At 55.0% G+C, this 24,449-nt stretch overlaps 1 protein-coding gene across 1 annotated transcript; it reads right to left on the reverse strand.

The window, feature by feature from the left end:
• Window positions 1-579: 579 nt before the first annotated feature.
• Window positions 580-17,851, reverse strand: LOC121009293 (serine/threonine-protein phosphatase 5-like). Its single transcript, XM_040442305.1, has 13 exons — window positions 17,674-17,851; window positions 14,552-14,793; window positions 12,454-12,601; window positions 10,613-10,734; window positions 7,913-7,978; window positions 7,730-7,828; window positions 5,435-5,540; window positions 4,603-4,745; window positions 4,302-4,389; window positions 4,101-4,141; window positions 1,821-1,999; window positions 1,670-1,751; window positions 580-1,044 (listed from the first exon to the last, which is right to left on the reverse strand). The coding sequence occupies exons 1-13, from the start codon at window positions 17,834-17,836 to the stop codon at window positions 982-984; spliced, it is 1,542 nt and encodes a 513-aa protein (XP_040298239.1). The 5' UTR covers window positions 17,837-17,851; the 3' UTR covers window positions 580-981.
• Window positions 17,852-24,449: the final 6,598 nt, after the last annotated feature.

Below are 24,449 nucleotides of genomic sequence, written 5' to 3' on the forward strand. Positions count from 1 at the left end.
GGGGCGGGGCATGAAGGAGAGACAGGATATACAGGAGGGGGCAGGGCATGAAGGAGAGACAGGATATACAGGAGGGGGCGGGGCATAGGGGAGAGACAGGATATACAGGAGGGGGCGGGGCATGGGGGAGAAACAGGATATACAGGAGGGGGCGGGCCATGGAGGAGAAACCGGATATAGAGGAGGGGGCGGGGCATGGAGGAGAGACAGGATATACAGGAGGGAGTGGGGTATGGAGGACACAGTATACTGGAGGGGGCGGGGCATGGAGGAGACACTGTATACTGGAGGGGGCGGGGCATGGAGGAGACACTGTATACTGGAGGGGGCGGGGCATGGAGGAGACACTGTATACTGGAGGGGCAGGGCATGGAGGAGACACTGTATACTGGAGGGGGTGGGGCATGGAGGAGACACTGTATACAGGAGGGGGCGGGGCATGGAGGAGACACTGTATACAGGAGGGGGCGGGGCATGGAGGAGACAGGGCACACAGGAGTGGGTGGGGAATGGAGGAGACACAGGGTATACTAGAGGAGGTATGGAGGAGACAGGGCACACAGGAGGGGGTGGGGAATGGAGGAGACAGGGCACACAGGAGTGGGTGGGGAATGGAGGAGACAGGGCACACAGGAGGGGGTGGGGAATGGAGGAGACAGGGCACACAGGAGTGGGTGGGGAATGGAGGAGACAGGGCACACAGGAGGGGGTGGGGAATGGAGGAGATACACAGGGTACAGGAGGGGTTGGCAGGATTATTGTGCGTTTGTAGCCGACACGACCCCCCAGGCACGCACACAGTCACACGTCGCACACACACCGCACGCGGCCCCCACCGCTCATCCTCTCTGGTACAGTAATAAAAATATTCCTCTTGTTTCTTTATTGCCCATCAGGCTCCGGGCAGATACTGGGACAGCCCCTATGACAGTCCGCCCGGGGCAGCTGCTCGGACACACGGACACCGCAGCGAGATCCTCCTCACATCATTCCCATCTGGAGCAGCGAGTTTGCGTACATCATGGGCTTTATATTGGGGTGCGGCTGTAGAGAGAGGCGCGAGGCACAGTTACAGGACGGCTGAGCAGGAGTTATCACTGTGCACACATCATGGCGGTTATATAATAGGTATCTGATTACTATTGCAGGTAATCGGGCAGTTAGAGGCCACTCCCCCACCCCTGGGGCACAGAGGAGCAGGGTCCCCCACCGTTGGGGCACAGAGGAGCAGGGTCCCCCACCGTTGGGGCACAGAGGAGCAGGGTCCCCCACCGTTGGGGCACAGAGGAGCAGGGTCCCCCACCGTTGGGGCACAGAGGAGCAGGGTCCCCCACCGTTGGGGCACAGAGGAGCAGGGTCCCCCACCGTTGGGGCACAGAGGAGCAGGGTCCCCCACCGTTGGGGCACAGAGGAGCAGGGTCCCCCACCGTTGGGGCACAGAGGAGCAGGGTCCCCCACCGTTGGGGCACAGAGGAGCAGGGTCCCCCACCGTTGGGGCACAGAGGAGCAGGGTCCCCCACCGTTGGGGCACAGAGGAGCAGGGTAGAACGCGCTCCAGCCTCCGGGGGCACAAAACAGAGATGGAGGCAAGTGTAAGGGCGAAGGACAAGACAGGGATTCAACTGGGACTAAAAGAAAACAACTTCTGCGAATACTGGGGGACACTTACCACAGCATCAAACTGGTGGAACTTGGGCTTTAGGTCTGATCCACTGAGATGTATGTACGCCCCTTTATTACCCATCTGGTCACTGTGGGGGAAGGACAAGGTCAGAGACAGATACACAGGGGCGGCGGGGCGGACAGCGCCCTACTCTTACCAGTAGTTTGGAGCAGAGAAGACGGTCACACAGAGGCCATTGTGGGTCACTTCATAGCCTTCGGCCTTCACCTCGTGACTCCGGATAATGTAATCCAGACCGTTCTCCTCCAGGAACCTGCGGGTCACATCTGGGCCAAACTGACAGCTGACACCCCGCTTACTGGTGGATCGCCCGTCCTGAGGTAGACAGGTAAGATGGGAGATGCTAAGGGAAGGGCCTGGGTAAGATGGAGAAGGGCACGGAAGGGGCAGGGTAAAATGAAGAAGGGTACGGCAGGGTAAGATGGAGGGGGGTACGGCAGGGGCAGGGTAAGATGGAGGGGGGTACGGCAGGGGCGGGGTAAGATGGAGAAGGACACGGCGGGGGCGGGGTAAGATGGAGGGGGGTACGGCGGGGGCGGGGTAAGATGGAGGGGGGTACGGCAGGGGCGGGGTAAGATGGAGGGGGGTACGGCAGGGGCGGGGTAAGATGGAGGGGGGTACGGCAGGGGCGGGGTAAGATGGAGAAGGGTACGGAAGGGGCGGGGTAAGATGGAGGGGGGTACGGAAGGGGCGGGGTAAGATGGAGAAGGGTACGGCAGGGGCAGGGTAAGATGGAGGGGGGTACGGCAGGGGCAGGGTAAGATGGAGGGGGGTACGGCAGGGGCAGGGTAAGATGGAGGGGGGTACGGCAGGGGCAGGGTAAGATGGAGGGGGGTACGGCAGGGGCAGGGTAAGATGGAGGGGGGTACGGCAGGGTAAGATGGAGGGGGGTACGGCAGGGTAAGATGGAGGGGGGTACGGAAGGGGCAGGGTAAGATGGAGGGGGGTACGGAAGGGGCAGGGTAAGATGGAGGGGGTACGGAAGGGGCAGGGTAAGATGGAGGGGGGTACGGAAGGGGCAGGGTAAGATGGAGGGGGGTAAAATGAAGAAGGGTACGGAAGGGGCAGGGTAAGATGGAGGGGGGTACGGAAGGGGCAGGGTAAGATGGAGGGGGGTACGGCAGGGTAAGATGGAGGGGGTGCAGAGGGAGCGGGGTAAAATGAAGAAGGGTACGGAAGGGGCAGGGTAAGATGGAGAAGGGCAGGGTAAGATGGAGGGGGTGCAGAAGGGGCAGGGTAAGATGGAGACGGGTGCAGAGGGAGCGGGGTAAGATGGAGGGTGGTACGGCAGGGTAAGATGGAGGGGGGTAGGGTAGGATGGAGGGGGGTACGGCAGGGTAAGATGGAGAAGGGCACGGCAGGGGCAGGGTAAGATGGAGAAGGGTAAGATGGAGGGGGTGCAGAAGGGGCAGGGTAAGATGAAGACGGGTGCAGAGGGAGCAAGGTAAAATGAAGAAGGGTACGGCAGGGGCAGATGGAGTGGGGTGCAGAGGAGTCAGGGTAAGATGGAGGTGGGTGCAGAGGGGTCAGGGTCAGATGGAGGGGGGTGCAGAGGGGGCAAGGTAAGATGGAGGGGGGTACGGAAGGGTAAGATGGAGGGGGGTACGGCAGGGGCAGGGTAAGATGGAGGGGGGTACGGCAGGGGCAGGGTAAGATGGAGGGGGGTACGGCAGGGTAAGATGGAGGGGGGTACGGCAGGGTAAGATGGAGGGGGGTACGGCAGGGGCAGGGTAAGATGGAGGGGGGTACGGCTGGGGCGGGGTAAGATGGGGCGGGGTAAGATGGAGGGGGGTGCAGAGGGGGCGGGGTAAAATGGAGGGGGGTGCAGAGGGAGCGGGGTAAAATGAAGAAGGGTACAGCAGGGGCAGATGGAGGGGGGTGCAGAGGGGGCAGGGTCAGATGGAGGGGGGTGCAGAGGGGGCAAGGTAAGATGGAGGGGGGTACGGAAGGGGTGGGGTAAGATGGAGGGGGGTACGGCAGGGTAAGATGGAGGGGGGTACGGCAGGGTAAGATGGAGGGGGGTACGGCAGGGGCAGGGTAAGATGGAGGGGGGTACGGCAGGGGCAGGGTAAGATGGAGGGGGGTACGGCAGGGTAAGATGGAGGGGGGTACGGCAGGGGCAGGGTAAGATGGAGGGGGGTACGGCAGGGGCGGGGTAAGATGGAGGGGGGTACGGCAGGGGCAGGGTAAGATGGAGGGGGGTACGGCAGGGTAAGATGGAGGGGGGTACGGCAGGGTAAGATGGAGGGGGGTACGGCAGGGTAAGATGGAGGGGGGTACGGCAGGGGCAGGGTAAGATGGAGGGGGGTACGGCAGGGGCGGGGTAAGATGAAGGGGGGTGCAGAGGGGGCGGGGTAAAATGAAGAAGGGTACAGCAGGGGCAGATGGAGGGGGGTGCAGAGGGGGCAGGGTTTACCTGAGGCTGAGGATCAGACCACAGAAGGTCGCACATTGGTCCTGCAGAAATAAAGATGGCGGTGAGACTTATGTGAGAGGAGACTCAATGGAGGCCGCGCAGCTCCCGCCTAGGAGAAACATAAATCTACCCTACGTCTCTCCCGACCAGCAGCCGCCATATTGTGGGCCTCATGCAGTCATCTGACATCACAGGACAAACCTGAGTCTGGTGGTTGCCGATTCCGCTCAATATTTCGAATCTGATCCAAGGTGACGCCGTCTTCCGAGAAGAGACCCCCGTGCATGATCTGAGGAGAGGGGGCAATAGGCTGAATCAGACACTACATAGACCATGCTGGGAGTAGTAGTGCAAAAGCTGGGGACTGGCTGCATGCATTATAAAGAGGCTCTTCCCGCTCTTGTTTTCTCTGCTCCTGGGAAAGCTGGGTGGCAAGCAGCAAGACTGTTACTCTCTACAGTGCAGTGGCCCCTGGGGGCCCGTAATGCTCCTGAAGTCTCACCAGGACACGCTGATTGATGCACATCGCCAGCGGCAGCCACTGGAACACCTCGCTGAAGAGCTGGAACATCTGGGTGGAGTACTTCGCCTTCACTTCTCCCTCAAATCCGTACATTTGGTTCATGGTGTCCGTCTCGTGATTCCCTGGTGGAGAGAAGTGCCCCGTGAATCAGAAAAATACTCTCGCCCCAACAGACGCCCGTCATGAGGGGAAGGAAAACCCCCATCAGGCATCACACAAACATTTCATCATATCAGTGGTCATGTCACATTCCGGGCGTCTGCGCACATTACACACCACGAGTAGGACGCACCTGCTTAACCCCATCCTGCGCAGCGCTGTAATACTACATCCATGTCAGTGTGCGGTCAGCGCCGTAATACTACATCCATGTCAGTGTGCGGTCAGCGCCGTAATACTACATACATGTCAGTGTGCGGTCAGCGCCGTAATACTACATCCATGTCAGTGTGCGGTCAGCGCCGTAATACTACATACATGTCAGTGTGCGGTCAGCGCCGTAATACTACATCCATGTCAGTGTGCGGTCAGCGCCGTAATACTACATCCATGTCAGTGTGCGGTCAGTGCTGTAATACTACATCCATGTCAGTGTGCGGTCAGCGGTGTAATACCACATCCATGTCACTGTGCGGTCAGCGCCGTAATACTACATCCATGTCAGTGTGCGGTCAGCGGTGTAATACTACATCCATGTCAGTGGGCGGTCAGCGCTGTAATACTACATCCATGTCACTGTGCGGTCAGCGCTGTAATACTACATCCATGTCAGTGGTCTGAGGATGCAGGGTATAGCATTAGTCGCACTCACCTCGCAGCAGATGGAAGTGCGCCGGATACAGCAGTTTGAAGCTGCAAAGCGTCACAATCACTTCCACAGAGAACGATCCACGATCTACAAAGTCACCGTTAAATATCTGGAAAGAGCTCAGAAAATGATCACACTGCTCCCTATATCAGGGGACAGAGGAATCTGGGGATCACACTGCTCCCTATATCAGGGGACAGAGGAATCTGGGGATCACACTGCTCCCTATATCAGGGGACAGAGGAATCTGGGGATCACACTGCTCCCTATATCAGGGGACAGAGGAATCTGGGGATCACACTGCTCCCTATATCAGGGGACAGAGGAATCTGGGGATCACACTGCTCCCTATATCAGGGGACAGAGGAATCTGGGGATCACACTGCTCCCTTTATCAGGGGACAGAGGAATCTGGGGATCACACTGCTCCCTATATCAGGGGACAGAGGAATCTGGGGATCACACTGCTCCCTAAATCAGGGGACAGAGGAATCTGGGGATCACACTGCTCCCTATATCAGGGGACAGAGGAATCTGGGGATCACACAGCTCCCTATATCAGGGGACAGAGGAATCTGGGGATCACACAGCTCCCTATATCAGGGGACAGAGGAATCTGGGGATCACACTGCTCCCTAAATCAGGGGACAGAGGAATCTGGGGATCACACTGCTCCCTATATCAGGGGACAGAGGAATCTGGGGATCACACAGCTCCCTATATCAGGGGACAGAGGAATCTGGGGATCACACAGCTCTCTATATCAGGGGACAGAGGAATCTGGGGATCACACAGCTCCCTATATCAGGGGACAGAGGAATCTGGGGATCACACAGCTCCCTATATCAGGGGACAGAGGAATCTGGGGATCACACTGCTCCCTATATCAGGGGATCACACTGCTCCCTATATCAGGGGACAGAGGAATCTGGGGATCACACTGCTCCCTATATCAGGGGACAGAGGAATCTGGGGATCACACTGCTCCCTATATCAGGGGATCACACTGCTCCCTATATCAGGGGACAGAGGAATCTGGGGATCACACTGCTCCCTATATCAGGGGACAGAGGAATCTGGGGATCACACTGCTCCCTATATCAGGGGACAGAGGAATCTGGGGATCACACAGCTCCCTCTATCAGGGGACAGAGGAATCTGGGGATCACACAGCTCCCTCTATCAGGGGACAGAGGAATCTGGGGATCACACAGCTCTCTATATCAGGGGACAGAGGAATCTGGGGATCACACAGCTCCCTATATCAGGGGACAGAGGAATCTGGGGATCACACTGCTCCCTATATCAGGGGACAGAGGAATCTGGGGATCACACTGCTCCCTATATCAGGGGACAGAGGAATCTGGGGATCACACTGCTCCCTATATCAGGGGATCACACTGCTCCCTATATCAGGGGACAGAGGAATCTGGGGATCACACAGCTCCCTCTATCAGGGGACAGAGGAATCTGGGGATCACACAGCTCTCTATATCAGGGGACAGAGAAATCTGGGGATCACACTGCTCCCTATATCAGGGGATCACACTGCTCCCTATATCAGGGGACAGAGGAATCTGGGGATCACACTGCTCCCTATATCAGGGGACAGAGGAATCTGGGGATCACACTGCTCCCTATATCAGGGGACAGAGGAATCTGGGGATCACACTGCTCCCTATATCAGGGGACAGAGGAATCTGGGGATCACACTGCTCCCTATATCAGGGGACAGCGGAATCTGGGGATCACACTGCTCCCTATATCAGGGGACAGCGGAATCTGGGGATCACACTGCTCCCTATATCAGGGGACAGCGGAATCTGGGGATCACACTGCTCCCTATATCAGGGGACAGAGGAATCTGGGGATCACACTGCTCCCTATATCGGGGGAGGGGACAGAGGAATCTGGGGATCACACTGCTCCCTATATCGGGGGAGGGGGACAGAGGAATCTGGGGATCACACTGCTCCCTATATCGGGGGAGGGGGACAGAGGAATCTGGGGATCACACTGCTCCCTATATCGGGGAGGGGAACAGAGGAATCTGGGGATCACACTGCTCCCTATATCAGGGGACAGAGGAATCTGGGGATCACACTGCTCCCTATATCAGGGGACAGAGGAATCTGGGGATCACACTGCTCCCTATATCGGGGGAGGGGGACAGAGAAATCTGGGGATCACACTGCTCCCTATATCGGGGGAGGGGGGCAGAGGATCCACTCTCTCCTACTAGACACAGGTGCCCCTGCAGGCCGGTAGGCGCACCCTCTGCAGTCAGGTGAAGGATACATAAGGGTTGCTCTCGGAAGGGAGGCCGTTCAGATGGAAAATGCTCATGAGGTCGTAGAATTGGCCGTGAGTGTCACCGCAGACCGTCACCTGCTGGGACTGCCAGAGAGAACGCAAAACGCAGCACAGTGAGAAGAGGAAGAGCGGCGCCGCAGTCCAGACAGATTCATAGAGCGCACTCACCTTCTCCAGAGAGATCTCCACCAGACTGGGCAGCTGTGACAGGATCTCCTTCACCTGCACCAGGATCTGGAGACAGAGAGGGACGCCATGTGACCTGGGTGACATCCCGATACACACACTACATCCCTGCACCAATCAGAACCCGCAGATCCACCCGTGTACAAGGAATCTAAGACACCGGCCATATCCTAGGCCAGAGATGGGGAACCTTGTACAGGACGAGTGCCCAAACTACAACCAAATACCCCCTTATTCATCGCAAAGTGCCAACACCGCAATATACCCTGAATACCACAGTCCAGTATCTTCCATCTACTTTACCATTTAGCTATAATAACCTGCCTACATTCAGTGCGCTGCCTGTGCTGTCCATAGGGCACCCTGCGGTGCCTGTGCTGTCCAAAGTGCGCCCTGCTGTGCCTGTGCTGTACATAGTGCGCCCTGCGCTGCCTGTGCTGTACATAGTGTGCCCTGCGCTGCCTGTGCTGTCCATAGTGCGCCCTGCTGTGCCTGTGCTGTACATAGTGCGCCCTGCTGTGCCTGTGCTGTACATAGTGCGCCCTGCTGTGCCTGTGCTGTCCATAGTGCGCCCTGCTGTGCCTGTGCTGTACATAGTGCGCCCTGCTGTGCCTGTGCTGTACATAGTGCGCCCTGCTGTGCCTGTGCTGTCCATAGTGCGCCCTGCTGTGCCTGTGCTGTACATAGTGCGCCCTGCTGTGCCTGTGCTGTCCATAGTGCGCCCTGCCTGTGCTGTCCATAGTGCGCCCTGCGGTGCCAGTGCCGTTCATAGTGCGCCCTGCGCTGCCTGTGCTGTCCATAGTGCGCCCTGCTCTCCCTGTGCTGTACATAGTGCGCCCTGCGGTGCCTGTGCTGTCCATAGTGCGCCCTGCGCTGCTTGTGCCGTACATAGTGCGCCCTGCCCTGCCTGTGCTGTCCATAGTGCGCCCTGCCCTGCCTGTGCTGTCCATAGTGCGCCCTGCCTGTGCCGTACATAGTGCGCCCTGCGCTGCCTGTGCTGTACATAGTGCGCCCTGCCGTGCCAGTGCCGTTCATAGTGCGCCCTGCGCTGCCTGTGCTGTCCATAGTGCGCCCTGCGCTGCCTGTGACGTACATAGTGCGCCCTGCGCTGCCTTTGCCGTACATAGTGCGCCCTGCACTGCCTGTGCTGTCCATAGTGCGCCCTACCTGTGCCGTACATAGTGCGCCCTGCGCTGCCTGTGCTGTCCATAGTGCGCCCTGCCTGTGCCGTACATAGTGCGCCCTGCGCTGCCTGTGCTGTACATAGTGCGCCCTGCCGTGCCAGTGCCGTTCATAGTGCGCCCTGCGCTGCCTGTGACGTACATAGTGCGCCCTGCGCTGCCTTTGCCGTACATAGTGCGCCCTGCACTGCCTGTGCCGTCCATAGTGCGCCCTGCCGTTCATAGTGCGCCCTGCGCTGCCCCCGGTGTTCATAGTGCGCCCTGCGCTGCCCCTGCCGTTCATAGTGCGCCCTGCCGTTCATAGTGCGCCCTGCCGTTCATAGTGCGCCCTGCACTGCCCCTGCCGTTCTTAGTGCGCCCTGCCGTTCATAGTGCGCCCTGCCGTTCATAGTGCGCCCTGACGTTCATAGTGCGCCCTGACGTTCATAGTGCGCCCTGACGTTCATAGTGCGCCCTGACGTTCATAGTGCGCCCTGACGTTCATAGTGCGCCCTGACGTTCATAGTGCGCCCTGACGTTCATAGTGCGCCCTGACGTTCATAGTGCGCCCTGACGTTCATAGTGCGCCCTGACGTTCATAGTGCGCCCTGACGTTCATAGTGCGCCCTGATGTTCATAGTGCGCCCTGCGCTGCCCCTGCCGTTCATAGTGCGCCCTGCGCTGCCCCTGCCGTTCATAGTGCGCCCTGCGCTGCCCCTGCCGTTCATAGTGCGCCCTGCGCTGCCCCTGACGTTCATAGTGCGCCCTGCGCTTCCCCTGACGTTCATAGTGCGCCCTGCCCTGACGTTCATAGTGCGCCCTGCCGTTCATAGTGCGCCCTGCGCTGCCTTTGCCGTACATAATGCGCCCTGCGCTGTCCATAGTGCGCCCTGCTCTCCCTGTGCTGTACATAGTGCGCCCTGCTCTCCCTGTGCTGTACGTAGTGCGCCCTGCGCTGCCTGTGCCGTCCGTAGTGCGCCCTGCGCTGCCCCTGCCCTTCATAGTGCGCCCTGCTCTCCCTGTGCTGTACATAGTGCGCCCTGCTCTCCCTGTGCCGCACATAGTGCGCCCTGCTCTCCCTGTGCCGCACATAGTGCGCCCTGCTCTCCCTGTGCCGCACATAGTGCGCCCTGCCCTCCCTGTGCTGTACATAGTGCGCCCTGCCCTCCCTGTGCTGTACATAGTGCGCCCTGCTCTCCCTGTGCCGCACATAGTGCGCCCTGCTCTCCCTGTGCCGCACATAGTGCGCCCTGCTCTCCCTGTGCCGCACATAGTGCGCCCTGCCCTCCCTGTGCTGTACATAGTGCGCCCTGCCCTCCCTGTGCTGTACATAGTGCGCCCTGCCCTCCCTGTGCTGTACATAGTGCGCCCTGCGCCGTACATAGTGCACTGATGAATGGCAGGAAAACTCTAAGGCATGTTGGTTTACATTTTCTAGGGCGCGGGGGGCCACAGAGAGGACTCTGAGTGCCACCACAGTCCTAGGCGGTAACGGTGCCCGATACACGCGTCGCACACTTACCTGATATACACATTTTCTATGAAGCTTCTTCTGATCTTTATAAAACTTCATTAATTCCACCATAAAGTCCAGAGTTACCTTCCCGTTCTGTAACTGGGGACCAGTGTACTCATCCTCAATGGCTGGAGAGAGGGAGAAACCAGTGTGAAGTGCATGTACCCACTGCTCCACCCCCAGAGATCATCCTCTGCTCAGTGTACATGTACCCACTGCTCCACCCCCAGAGATCTTCCTCTGCTCAGTGTACATGTACCCACTGCTCCACCCCCAGAGATCGTCCTCTTCCCTGTGTACATGTATCCACTGCTCCACCCCCAGAAATCATCCTCTGCCCTGTGTACATGTATCCACTGCTCCACCCCCAGAAATCATCCTCTACTCTGTACATGTACCCACTGCTCCACCCCCAGAGATCATCCTCTACTGTGTACATGTATCCACTGCTCCACCCCCAGAGATCGTCCTCTTCCCTGTGTACATGTACCCACTGCTCCACCCCCAGAAATCATCCTCTGCCCTGTGTACATGTACCCACTGCTCCACCCCCAGAAATCATCCTCTACTCTGTACATGTACCCACTGCTCCACCCCCAGAGATCATCCTCTGCTCAGTGTACATGTACCCACTGCTCCACCCACAGAGATCATCCTCTACTGTGTAAATGTACCCACTGCTCCACCCCCATAGATAATCCTCTGCCCTGTGTTCATGTACCCACTGCTCCACCCCCAGATATCATCCTCTGCCCTGTGTTCATGTACCCACTGCTCCACCCCATAGATAATCCTCTGCCCTGTGTACATGTACCCACTGCTCCACCCCAGAGATCATCCTCTGCTCTGTGTACATGTACCCACTGCTCCACCCCCAGAAATCATCCTCTGCCCTGTGTACATGTATCCACTGCTCCACCCCCAGAAATCATCCTCTGCCCTGTGTACATGTATCCACTGCTCCACCCCCAGAAATCATCCTCTACTCTGTACATGTACCCACTGCTCCACCCCCAGAGATCATCCTCTGCTCAGTGTACATGTACCCACTGCTCCACCCCCAGAGATCATCCTCTACTGTGTACATGTATCCACTGCTCCACCCCCAGAGATCGTCCTCTTCCCTGTGTACATGTACCCACTGCTCCACCCCCAGAAATCATCCTCTGCCGTGTACATGTACCCACTGCTCCACCCCCAGAAATCATCCTCTACTCTGTTCATGTACCCACTGCTCCACCCCCAGAGATCATCCTCTGCTCAGTGTACATGTACCCACTGCTCCACCCCCAGAGATCATCCTCTGCTCTGTGTACATGTACCCACTGCTCCACCCCCAGAGATCATCCTCTGCTCTGTGTACATGTACCCACTGCTCCACCCCCAGAGATCATCCTCTGCTCTGTGTACATGTACCCACTGCTCCACCCCCAGAGATCATCCTCTGCTCTGTGTACATGTACCCACTGCTCCACCCCCAGAGATCATCCTCTGCTCTGTGTACATGTACCCACTGCTCCACCCCCAGAGATCGTCCTCTACTGTGTACATGTACCCACTGCTCCACCCCAGAGATCGTCCTCTACTGTGTACATGTACCCACTGCTCCACCCCAGATATCATCCTCTGCTCAGTGTACATGTACTCACTGCTCCACCCCCAGAGATCCTCCTCTGCTCAGTGTACATGTACTCACTGCTCCACCCCCAGAGATCATCCTCTGCTCAGTGTACATGTACTCACTGCTCCACCCCCAGAAATCATGCTCTGTGTACATGTACCCACTGCCCCAGCTGTGGACCGCCTCCTCCGATACTCCGCCTCCTTTCTACTCGCCGGTCACTCACTCATCCCCTCAATGTCCAGAGAATCCACCACGGAGCGGTTGTGTTGGTCGCAGGCGATCGCTCGCTCGAAGGCTTTCTGTCGCACCAGCTTACTGCACTCCTGGAACTTCATCTGAGCGTCCTTATCATGAGGGCGAACCTTCACCACCTGCGGGCGAGAGGGAGGAGATGACAGGCCGGGGGCGGAGCCTAGGGGAGACACAGGGGGAGGGGCTGGAGAAGATGACAGGCCGGGGGTGGAGCCTAGAGGGAGACACAGACACAGGTGGAGGGGGTGGAGATGACAGGCCGGGGGTGGAGCCTAGAGGGAGACACAGACACAGGTGGAGGGGGTGGAGATGACAGGCCGGGGGGTGGAGCCTAGGGGAGACACAGGGGGAGGGGCTGGAGGAGATGATAGGCCGGGGGTGGAGCCTAGGGGAGACACAGGGGGAGGGGCTGGAGAAGATGACAGGCCGGGGGTGGAGCCTAGGGGAGACACAGGGGGAGAAGGGTGGAGGAGATGACAGGCCGGGGGTGGAGCCTAGGGGAGACACAGACACACAGGGGGAGGGGGTGGAGCCTAGGGGAGACACAGGGGGAGGGGCTGGAGAAGATAACAGGCCGGGGGTGGAGCCTAGGGGAGACACAGACACACAGGGGGAGGGGCTAGAGGAGATGACAGGCCGGGGGTGGAGCCTAGGGGGAGACACAGACACAGGGGGAGGGCGTGGAGATGACAGGCCGGGGGTGGAGCCTAGGGGAGACACAGGGGGAGGGGCTGGAGGAGATGATAGGCCGGGGGTGGAGCCTAGGGGAGACACAGGGGGAGGGGCTGGAGAAGATGACAGGCCGGGGGTGGAGCCTAGGGGAGACACAGGGGGAGAAGGGTGGAGGAGATGACAGGCCGGGGGTGGAGCCTAGGGGAGACACAGACACACAGGGGGAGGGGGTGGAGCCTAGGGGAGACACAGGGGGAGGGGCTGGAGAAGATAACAGGCCGGGGGTGGAGCCTAGGGGAGACACAGACACACAGGGGGAGGGGCTAGAGGAGATGACAGGCCGGGGGTGGAGCCTAGGGGGAGACACAGACACAGGGGGAGGGCGTGGAGATGACAGGCCGGGGGTGGAGCCTAGGGGAGACACAGGGGGAGGGGCTGGAGGAGATGACAGGCCAGGGGTGGAGTCTAGGGGAGACACAGACACACAGGGGGAGGGGGTGGAGATGACAGGCCAGGGGTGGAGCCTAGGGGAGAAACAGGGGGAGGGGCTGGAGGAGATGACAGGCCGGGAGTGGAGTCTAGGGGAGACACAGACACACAGGGGGAGGGGGTGGAGATGACAGGCCGGGGGTGGAGCCTAGGGGAGACACGGGGGGGGGGGGGGCTGGAGGAGATGACAGGCCGGGGGTGGAGCCTAGGGGAGACACAGGGGGAGGGGCTGGAGGAGATGACAGGCAAGGGGTGGAGTCTAGGGGAGACACAGACACACAGGGGGAGGGGGTGGAGATGACAGGCCGGGGGTGGAGCCTAGGGGGAGACACAGGGGGAGGGGCTGGAGGAGATGACAGGCCGGGGGTGGAGCCTAGGGGAGACACAGACACACAGGGGGAGGGGGTGGAGCTGACAGGCCGGGGGTGGAGCCTAGGGGGAGACACAGGGGGAGGGGCTGGAGGAGATGACAGGCCGGGGGTGGAGCCTAGGGGAGACACAGACACACAGGGGGAGGGGGTGGAGCCTAGGGGAGACACAGGGGGAGGGGCTGGAGGAGATGACAGGCCGGGGGTGGAGCCTAGGGGAGACACAGGGGGAGGGGCTGGAGGAGATGACAGGCCGGGGGTGGAGCCTAGGGGAGACACAGGGGGAGGGGCTGGAGGAGATGACAGGCTGGGGGTGGAGCCTAGGGGAGACACAGGGGGAGGGGCTGGAGGAGATGACAGGCCGGGGGTGGAGTCTAGGGGAGACACAGACACACAGGGGGAGGGGGTGGAGCCTAGGAGAGATGGCATAGATACAGAAGGTGGGGCCTGGAGAAGATGACAGGGGGTGGAGCCTAAGGAAGATGGTAGACACACAGAGGGCGGGGTCTGGAGGACACAGTGGCTGACGCCGGTTCTGACCGTCTCATAGTCTTTCAGCGCCGCCTTCAGCTTCCCCAGCGCCATGTTGCTGGCTGCCCGCCTGTAGTAGCCTTTGATGTATTTGGCATCGAGCTGGATGGCCTGGGAGGCGTCGGCCAAGGCATAACCGTAGCACTCGGTGCGGAGATAGGCCAGGCTGCGGTTCCCGTAGTAGATGGCGGTATTTGGGCTGAGAGCGATGGCCTCCGTGTAATATTGCACGGCGCGGTCATAGTCCTTCACTGCGGGCGAGAGAGCAAGCAGTCACTTAAAACATCCAAAAACACCGACCATGCCCCCCTCCCCCGGCCAAAAAAACACAGACTACGCCCCCGGCCACAAACACCGACCACGCCCCCCAGCCACAAACACCGACCACGCCCCCCAGCCACAAACACCGACCACGCCCCCCAGCCACAAACACCGACCACGCCCCCCAGCCACAAACACCGACCACGCCCCCCAGCCACAAACACCGACCACGCCCCCCAGCCACAAACACCGACCACGCCCCCCAGCCACAAACACCGACCACGCCCCCCAGCCACAAACACCGACCACGCCCCCAGCCACAAACACCGACCACGCCCCCAGCCACAAACACCGACTACGCCCCCAGCCACAAACACCGACTATGCCCCCAGCCACAAACACCGACCACGCCCCCAGCCACAAACACCGACCACGCCCCCAGCCACAAACACTGACCACGCCCCCAGCCACAAACACCGACCACGCCCCCAGCCACAAACACCGACCACGCCCCCAGCCACAAACACCGACCACGCCTCCAGCCACAAACACTGACCACACCCACTCACACCACGGCTAAAAGAAGCATTATCTAGTGCTGGCAGTTGTGACACTCTCAATATAAAATTACTTCGGATGATGGGGCGTGTAGTACACTAGACACAAGGCAACAGGGAATGATGGGGATTTTAGTACACTAGATATCAGGTAATGAGATGATGAGGGTTGTAGTGCACTAGATATCAGATGACACGAGACAATGGGGTTTGTAGTACACTAGATATGAGGTGACGGGGGATGCTGGGAGTTGTAGTACACTAGATATGAGGTGACGGGGGATGCTGGGAGTTGTAGTACACTAGATATGAGGTGACGGGGGATGCTGGAAGTTGTAGTACACTAGATATGAGGTGACGGGGGATGCTGGGAGTTGTAGTACACTAGATATGAGGTGACGGGGGATGCTGGAAGTTGTAGTACACTAGATATGAGGTGACGGGGGATGCTGGGAGTTGTAGTACACTAGATATGAGGTGACAGGGGATGCTGGGAGTTGTAGTACACTAGATATGAGGTGACGGGATGATAGGGTTTGTAGTACACTAGATATCAGGTAATGAGATGATGAGGGTTGTAGTACACTAGATATGAAGTGACCTGTGACATTGGGAGTTGTAGTACACTAGATATGAGGTGACAGGGGATGCTGGGAGTTGTAGTACACTAGATATGAGGTGACAGGGGATGCTGGGAGTTGTAGTACACTAGATATGAGGTGACAGGGGATGCTGGGAGTTGTAGTACACTAGATATGAGGTGACAGGGGATGCTGGGAGTTGTAGTACACTAGATATGAGGTGACCTGGGATGCTGGGAGTTGTAGTACACTAGATATGAGGTGACAGGGGATGCTGGGAGTTGTAGTACACTAGATATGAGGTGACAGGGGATGCTGGGAGTTGTAGTACACTAGATATGAGGTGACAGGGGATGCTGGGAGTTGTAGTACACTAGATATGAGGTGACAGGGGATGCTGGGAGTTGTCGTACACTAGATATGAGGTGACAGGGGATGCTGGGAGTTGTCGTACACTAGATATGAGGTAACAGGGGATGCTGGGAGTTGTAGTACACTAGATATGAGGTGACAGGGGATGCTGGGAGTTGTAGTACACTAGATATGAGGTGACGGGGGATGCTGGGAGTTGTCGTACACTAGATATGAGGTAACAGGGGATGCTGGGAGTTGTAGTACACTAGATATGAGGTGACAGGGGATGCTGGGAGTTGTAGTACACTAGATATGAGGTGACAGGGGATGCTGGGAGTTGTAGTACACTAGATACGAGGTGACCTGGGATGTTGGGAGTTGTAGTACACTAGATATGAGGTGACAGGGGATGCTGGGAGTTGTAGTACACTAGATATGAGGTGACAGGGGATGCTGGGAGTTGTAGTACACTAGATACGAGGTGACCTGGGATGTTGGGAGTTGTAGTACACTAGATATGAGGTGACAGGGGATGCTGGGAGTTGTAGTACACTAGATATGAGGTGACAGGGGATGCTGGGAGTTGTAGTACACTAGATATGAGGTGACAGTGGATGCTGGGAGTTGTAGTACACTAGATATGAGGTGACAGGGGATGCTGGGAGTTGTCGTACACTAGATATGAAGTGACCTGTGACATTGGGAGTTGTAGTACACTAGATATGAGGTGACGGGGGATGCTGGGAGTTGTAGTACACTAGATATGAGGTGACGGGGGATGCTGGGAGTTGTCGTACACTAGATATGAGGTAACAGGGGATGCTGGGAGTTGTAGTACACTAGATATGAGGTGACAGGGGATGCTGGGAGTTGTCGTACACTAGATATGAAGTGACAGGGGATGCTGGGAGTTGTAGTACACTAGATATGAGGTGACCTGGGATGCTGGGAGTTGTAGTACACTAGATATGAGGTGACAGGGGATGCTGGGAGTTGTCGTACACTAGATATGAGGTGACAGGGGATGCTGGGAGTTGTAGTACACTAGATATGAGGTGACCTGGGATGTTGGGAGTTGTAGTACACTAGATATGAGGTGACAGGGGATGCTGGGAGTTGTAGTACACTAGATATGAGGTGACAGGGGATGCTGGGAGTTGTAGTACACTAGATATGAGGTGACAGGGGATGTTGGGAGTTGTAGTACACTAGATATGAGGTGACAGGGGATGCTGGGAGTTGTAGTACACTAGATATGAGGTGACCTGGGATGTTGGGAGTTGTAGTACACTAGATATGAGGTGACCTGGGATGTTGGGAGTTGTAGTACACTAGATATGAGGTGACAGGGGATGCTGGGAGTTGTGCTCGTCCTTACCCCGGAAGTACTCGTTGGCCTGCTCCTTCAGCTCCTCCGCCGACCGCTCTCCGCCCGCCTCTCCGGTCTCCGCCGCCCGCTCTCCCTCAGCCATCTTCCCGCTGCCGGTCACCGACACTACGTCACCAGAAGAGCGACACAGCGCGACATCCGGCGGCCGCATTAGGGGAAGGATGGCTGCGGAGCACGTGACCGCGCGCCATGCTGTGATTGGCCAGTGCTGGAGGGCGGCGGCCATGTTGTGGATGGCCGGGTTGACGACGTCAGTGCAGACTCTCTTTACGGCTTTCAGAAATAGACGCGCATGCAGCAAGAATGTGAGAAATGGCGACCGGACAGCGTGCTGTATGAGGCGGGGATGAGGGCCCTGTGACCTCACCAGGGTTTCCAGGCTGCATTATACATGCCTTCAATTAAAGGGGTTCTCTGGCATAGGGTAAAGCATTGGTAGGACAGTGTGTCCGCTAAATAAAGGACCGCCGTGCTGCAGCGCCAGGGAATACCGCGCTCACCTGCGTCAGAGCCACATGTCACTGCTGAGGCCGGTCATTGGCTGCAGCAGCCATGTGAAGGGAGTCTGCGCTGGACTCCGCCAGCAATAATCCTGTACGTGGCCAGCTGGACGGTGGAGGTGACCGCCCCGGATATATCATAGCGATATACCCCTTTACGTGGCACAGTCCCCCCGGTTTCATCTCATATAGGCGTCTATTGGCGCTTTATCAATGATCCGTTTTTTATTTGTGTCGGAACAAGCGGCAGTTGATTCTGTGCAGACGCTGAATGTCGGGGAGGTAAATCCCCCCTGGTTTTCCACACAGAGAATACGATATCTGGAGCTCGTTATTTCCGCGACGATCACCATTAGCTGCCGCCGTTCAATAGTCTACGTTATTCCAGATGGCGGTATAGTGTGCCATATGGACAGGGTAAGATGGTGGGGGGCTCCTCTATGACTGTCGGGGTCAGCGCTCATTAGATCTGACACGCTGCCGAATCAGATCCTCTCTTCTTTAGGCTACATGCACACGACCAGATGTGTTTTGCGGATCCGCAAAAAAAAGGATGACATCCGTATGCCATAAATTTTAGTTTTTTTTGCGGATCCATTGTGACAATGCCTAAAACGGACAAAAATAGGAGATGTTCTTTTTTTTTTTTTGCGGGACTACAGAATGGACACACGGTGCTTATCTGCAGAAAAAAACGGAACGGACACGGAAACAAAGAACGTTGGTGCATGTAGCCATATTCCACACAGGCAGACATCTTTATAACACTATAGATAACAGCACGCACACCGCCAAGGGGGTGGAAATCGAAACGAGTGATTTGATTGGTTATCCATAAAACGTCATACTTCCGCGCCATCCTAACAGAATTCTCTCTTCTCTCAGAGTTAGTATTCGCCAGCAGCGCTGTCAGAGGGGCCGCTATCCGGACCTCGCAGCCGTCTATACAGACTCCGCACATCCTTCACAGCCGGCTCAGTAATTTCCACATATGTACAAGATGGAGGACATGTTCATACAAAATGGATTCTCATCCCTCACAATGCCCCCATAACCCAGAGGGACTTCAGGTGGGGTAGGTCCGACTGCCGGCCGGGGGCCAGATTCCCTCTCGGGTATTGATTCCGTTCCCAGGACCTCTCAATAGGGGTCCATTGACACATCCGTATGTGTTTTGCGAATCCTCAAAACACGGACACCGGCAATGTGTGCTCCGCATTTTGCAGACCGCGCATTGCCGGCGCTCCCATAGAAAATGCCTTTTCTTGTCCACAATTGCAGACAAGAATAGGACATGTTCTATTTTTTTGCGGAACAGAAGTGCGGATCCGCAAATGCGGATAGCACATTACGGTCCTATTGAAAATGAATGGGTCCGCACCTGTTCCGCAAAATTGTGGAACGGATGCGGACCCGTTTTGCAGACGTGTAAATGGACCCTAGTTTCTCCTTTGGGTACAGAACCTGTTGGTGCACATAAACATAACCCTAACCCCTTCAGGACCCTGCCAATTTTCACCTTAAAGGGGTTTTCTCATCTCAGACAATGGGGGCATATCGCTAGGATATGCCCCTTGTCTTATAGGAGCAAATTTCAATTTCTCTACTTTTATAATAGATAGTAAGGGTACTTTCACACTTGCGGCAGACGATTCCGGCAGGCAGTTCCGTCGACAGAACTGCCTGCGAACCTGGCAATCCGGACGCAAACTGATGGCATTTTTCAGACGGATCTGGATGCGGATCCGTCTGACAAATGCATTGCAATACCGGATCCGTCTCCGGTGTCATCCGGAAAAACGGAACCGGTATAAATTTTTCTTTGCATTTTTAAAGGTCTCTGCATGCACAGACCGAAAAGCCGGATCCGTTTTGCCGGAACACTTAATGCTGGATACGGCACTAATACACTTTAATGTAAATTAATGCCGAATCCTGATTTCCGGCAAAGTGTTCAGGAATTTTGGCCGGAGATAAAACTGCGGCATGCTGCGATATTTTCTCCGGCCAAAAAACGTAAGAGGGACTGAACTGATGCGTCCTGAACGGATTGCTCTCCATTCAGAATGCATTAGGATAAAACTGATCGTTTTTTTTTCGGTATTGAGCTCCTGTGACGGAACTCTATACCGGAAAACGAAAACGCTAGTGTGAAAGTAGCCTAATACCTCCAAAAATAGTTATTACTTTACATTCCCCGTATGTCTACTTCATGTTTGGATCATTTTATGAATGATATTTTATTTTTTTGGCATGTTAGAAGGTTTAGAAGCAAATCTTAAAATTTTTAAGAACATTTCCAAACCCCAATTTTTTCAGGACCAGTTCAGGTCTGAAGTCACTTTCTGGGGCTTATATATTAGAAACTGTAGCGGATTGCGTTTGGCTACTATCCACCGTCCTTCATTTTGGCTGTCCATAACGTTAATTGTTGCAATATTATGTTCAATTCCCTATGGTTCGTTACTTGTAAGACAAAAAGTAATCAGTGACCTGCTGAGCATTCGTCTGGATGTTTGGTAGAAACACAATGGCTGCAATGTATGTCTCAACTGGACTGTGGATTGGATTACTTCTCAGGCTGAGCGGAGGGGATGTGTGCGCTGTAACCAGTCTCTGATTGACGAATGGATCATTTTCTGTAGATGCTTGTAAGGGAGAGCGGATTTAGCTGGAATGGTAATTGGGAGCTATGTCTTAGAAACCTAGAATGTGTCGGCAGATAAGAACCATGTGGCCCATCTAGTCCGCCCAATATACTGAGTACTATGGATAGCCCCCGGCCCTATCTTATATGAAGGATGGCCTTATGCCTATCCCATGCATGCTTAAACTCCTCCACTGTATTTGCAGCTACCACTTCTGCAGGAAGGCTATTCCATGCATCCACTACTCTCTCAGTACAGTAATACTTCCTTATATTACTGTTAACCCTTTGCCCCTCTAATTTAACACTATGTCCTCTGGTAGCAGTTTTTCTTCTTGTAAATCTCTCCTTTACCCTGTTGATTCCCTTAATGTACACTGCTCAAAAAAATAAAGGGAACACTTAAACAACACAATGTAACTCCAAGTCAATCGCACTTCTGTGAAATCAAACTGTCCACTTAGGAAGCAACACTGAGTGACAATCAATCTCACATGCTGTTGTGCACATGGGACAGACAACAGGTGGAAATTATAGGCAATTACCAAGACACCCCCAATAAAGGAGTGGTTCTGCAGGTGGTGACCACAGACCACTTCTCAGTTCCTATGCTTCCTGGCTGATGTTTTGGTCACTTTTGAATGCTGGCGGTGCTTTCACTCTACTGGTAGCATGAGACTGAGTCTACAACCCACACAAGTGGCTCAGGTAGTGCAGCTTATCCAGGATGGCACATCAATTCGAGCTGTGGCAAGAAGGTTTGCTGTGTCTGTCAGCGTAGTGTCCAGAGCATGGAGGCGCTACCAGGAGACAGGCCAGTACATCAGGAGACGTGGAGGAGGCCGTAGGAGGGCAACAACCCAGCAGCAGGACCGCTACCTCCGCCTTTGTGCAAGGAGGAACAGGAGGAGTACTGCCAGAGCCCTGCAAAATGACGTCCAGCAGGCCACAAATGTGCATGTGTCTGCTCAAACGGTCAGAAACAGACTGCATGAGGGTGATATGAGGGCCCGACGTCCACAGGTGGGTGTTGTGCTTACAGCCCAACACCGTGCAGGACGTTTGGCATTTGCCAGAGAACACCAAGATTGGCAAATTCGCCACTAGTGCCCTGTGCTCTTCACAGATGAAAGCAGGTTCACACTGAGCACATGTGACAGAGTCTGGAGACGCCGTGGAGAACGTTCTGCTGTCTGCAACATCCTCCAGCATGACCGGTTTGGCATTGGGTCAGTAATGGTGTGGGGTGGCATTTCTTTGGAGGGCCGCACAGCCCTCCATGTGCTCGCCAGAGGTAGCCTGACTGCCATTAGGTACTGAGATGAGATCCTCAGACCCCTTGTGAGACCATATGCTGGTGCGGTTGGCCCTGGGTTCCTCCTAATGCAAGACAATGCTAGACCTCATGTGGCTGGAGTGTGTCAGCAGTTCCTGAAAGACGAAGGCATTGATGCTATGGACTGGCCCGTCCGTTCCCCAGACCTGAATCCAATTGAGCACATCTGGGACATCATGTCTCGCTCTATCCACCAACGTCACGTTGCACCACAGACTGTCCAGGAGTTGGCAGATGCTTTAGTCCAGGTCTGGGAGGAGATCCCTCAGGAGACCGTCCGGCACCTCATCAGGAGCATGCACAGGCGTTGTAGGGAGGTCCTACAGGCACGTGGAGGCCACACACACTACTGAGCCTCATTTTGACTTGTTTTAAGGACATTACATCAAAGTTGGATCAGCCTGTAGTGTGTTTTTCCGCCTTAATTTTGAGTGTGACTCCAAATCCAGACCTCCATGGGTTAAAAAAAATTTGATTTCCATTTTTTTATTTTTGTGTGATTTTGTTGTCAGCACATTCAACTATGTAAAGAACAAAGTATTTCAGAAGAATATTTAATTAACTCAGATCTAGGATGTGTTATTTTTGTGTTCCCTTTATTTTTTTGAGCAGTGTATTTAGCAGTTTCTCTCATCTCCCCTCTGTCTCGTCTTTCTTCCAAGCTCTACATGTTAAGGTCCTTTAACCTTTCCTGGTAAGTTTTATCCTGCAATCCATGTACGGGTTAAGTAGCTCTTCTCTAAACTCTCTCCAAAGTATCAGTATCCTTCTGGAGATATGGTCTCCAGTACTGAGCACAATACTCCAGATGAGGTCTCACTAGTGCTCTGTAGAGCGGCATGAGCACCTCCCTCTGTCTACTGGTAATGCCTCTCCCTATACACCCCAGCATTCTGCTAGCATCTCCTGCTGCTCTATGGCATGGTCTGCCTACCTTTAAGTCTTCTGAAATAATGACCCCTAAATCCCTTTCCTCAGATACTGAGGTTAGGACTGTATCACGGATTGTATATTCTGCTCTTGGGTTTTTACGCCCCAGGTGCATTATCTTGCACTTATCAACATTACATTTTAGTTGCCAGATTTTTGACCATTCCTCTAGTTTTCCTAAATCCTTTTCCATTTGGTGTATCCCTCCAGGAACATCAACCCTGTTACAAATCTTTGTGTCATCAGTAAAAAGACCCACCTTACCATCGAGGCCGTCTGCAATTTCGCTGATAAAGATATTAAACAATATAGGTCCCAGAACAGACCCCTGAGGTACCCCACTGGTAACAAGACCATGGTCTGAATATACTCCATTGACTACAACCCTCTGCTGTCTGTCCCTCAGCCACTGCCTAATCTATTCCACAATATGGGAGTTTAAGCCCAAATACTGCAATTTATTGATAAGCCTTCTATTTGGGACAGTATCAAAAGCCTTACTAAAGTCTAGATAAGCGATGTCTACTGCACCTCCGCAATCACCCAATCAAAAAAATCTATAAGATTAGTTTGACATGATCTCCCTGAAGTAAACCCATGCTGTTCTTCATCTTTCAATCCATGGGATTTTAGATGTTTCCATTAATTTCCCCACTATTGATGTCAGGCTTACTGGCCTATAGTCGCCCGATTCCTCCCTACTACCTTTCTTGTGAATGGGCACAACATTTGCTAATTTCCAATCTTCTGGGACGACTCCTGTTACCAGTGATTGGTTAAATAAATCTGTTAATGGTTTTGCTAGTTCGCCGCTGAGCTCTTTTAATAGCTTTGGGTGTATCCCATCAGGCCCCTGTGACTTATTTGTATTATTTTTAGACAGCTGACTCAGAACCTCTTCCTCTGTAAAGACACATGCATCAAAAGATTCATTAGTCTTCCTTCCTAACTGAGGTCCTTTTCCTTCATTTTCCTTTGTATAAACTGAGCAGAAGTATTCATTGAGGCAGTCAGCTAGTTCTTTATCTTCTTCCATATACCTTCCTTCTTTTGTTTTTAATTTGGTAATTCCTTGTTTTAGTTTCCTTTTTTCATTTATGTATCTGAAGAATGTCTTATCGCCTTATCTCCCTGACTGAGCTCATTTCTCTTCTGCCTGTGCTTTAGAAGCTCTTATACCTTGTTTGGCCTCTCTCTGCCTAATCTTATAAATTTTTGGGAGCAATGTCGCATATGAAGACACCCTGAAGTATCCCTAGAGTGGAAGCCCCCAAAAAGTGACCCCATTCTGGAAACTACACCCCTCAAGGAATATTTCAAGATGTGTAGCGAGAACTTTGTCCTCGAAGGT

Source organism: Bufo bufo, chromosome 8 (assembly GCF_905171765.1).
Source record: "Bufo bufo chromosome 8, aBufBuf1.1, whole genome shotgun sequence".
Classification (NCBI taxonomy): domain Eukaryota; kingdom Metazoa; phylum Chordata; class Amphibia; order Anura; family Bufonidae; genus Bufo; species Bufo bufo.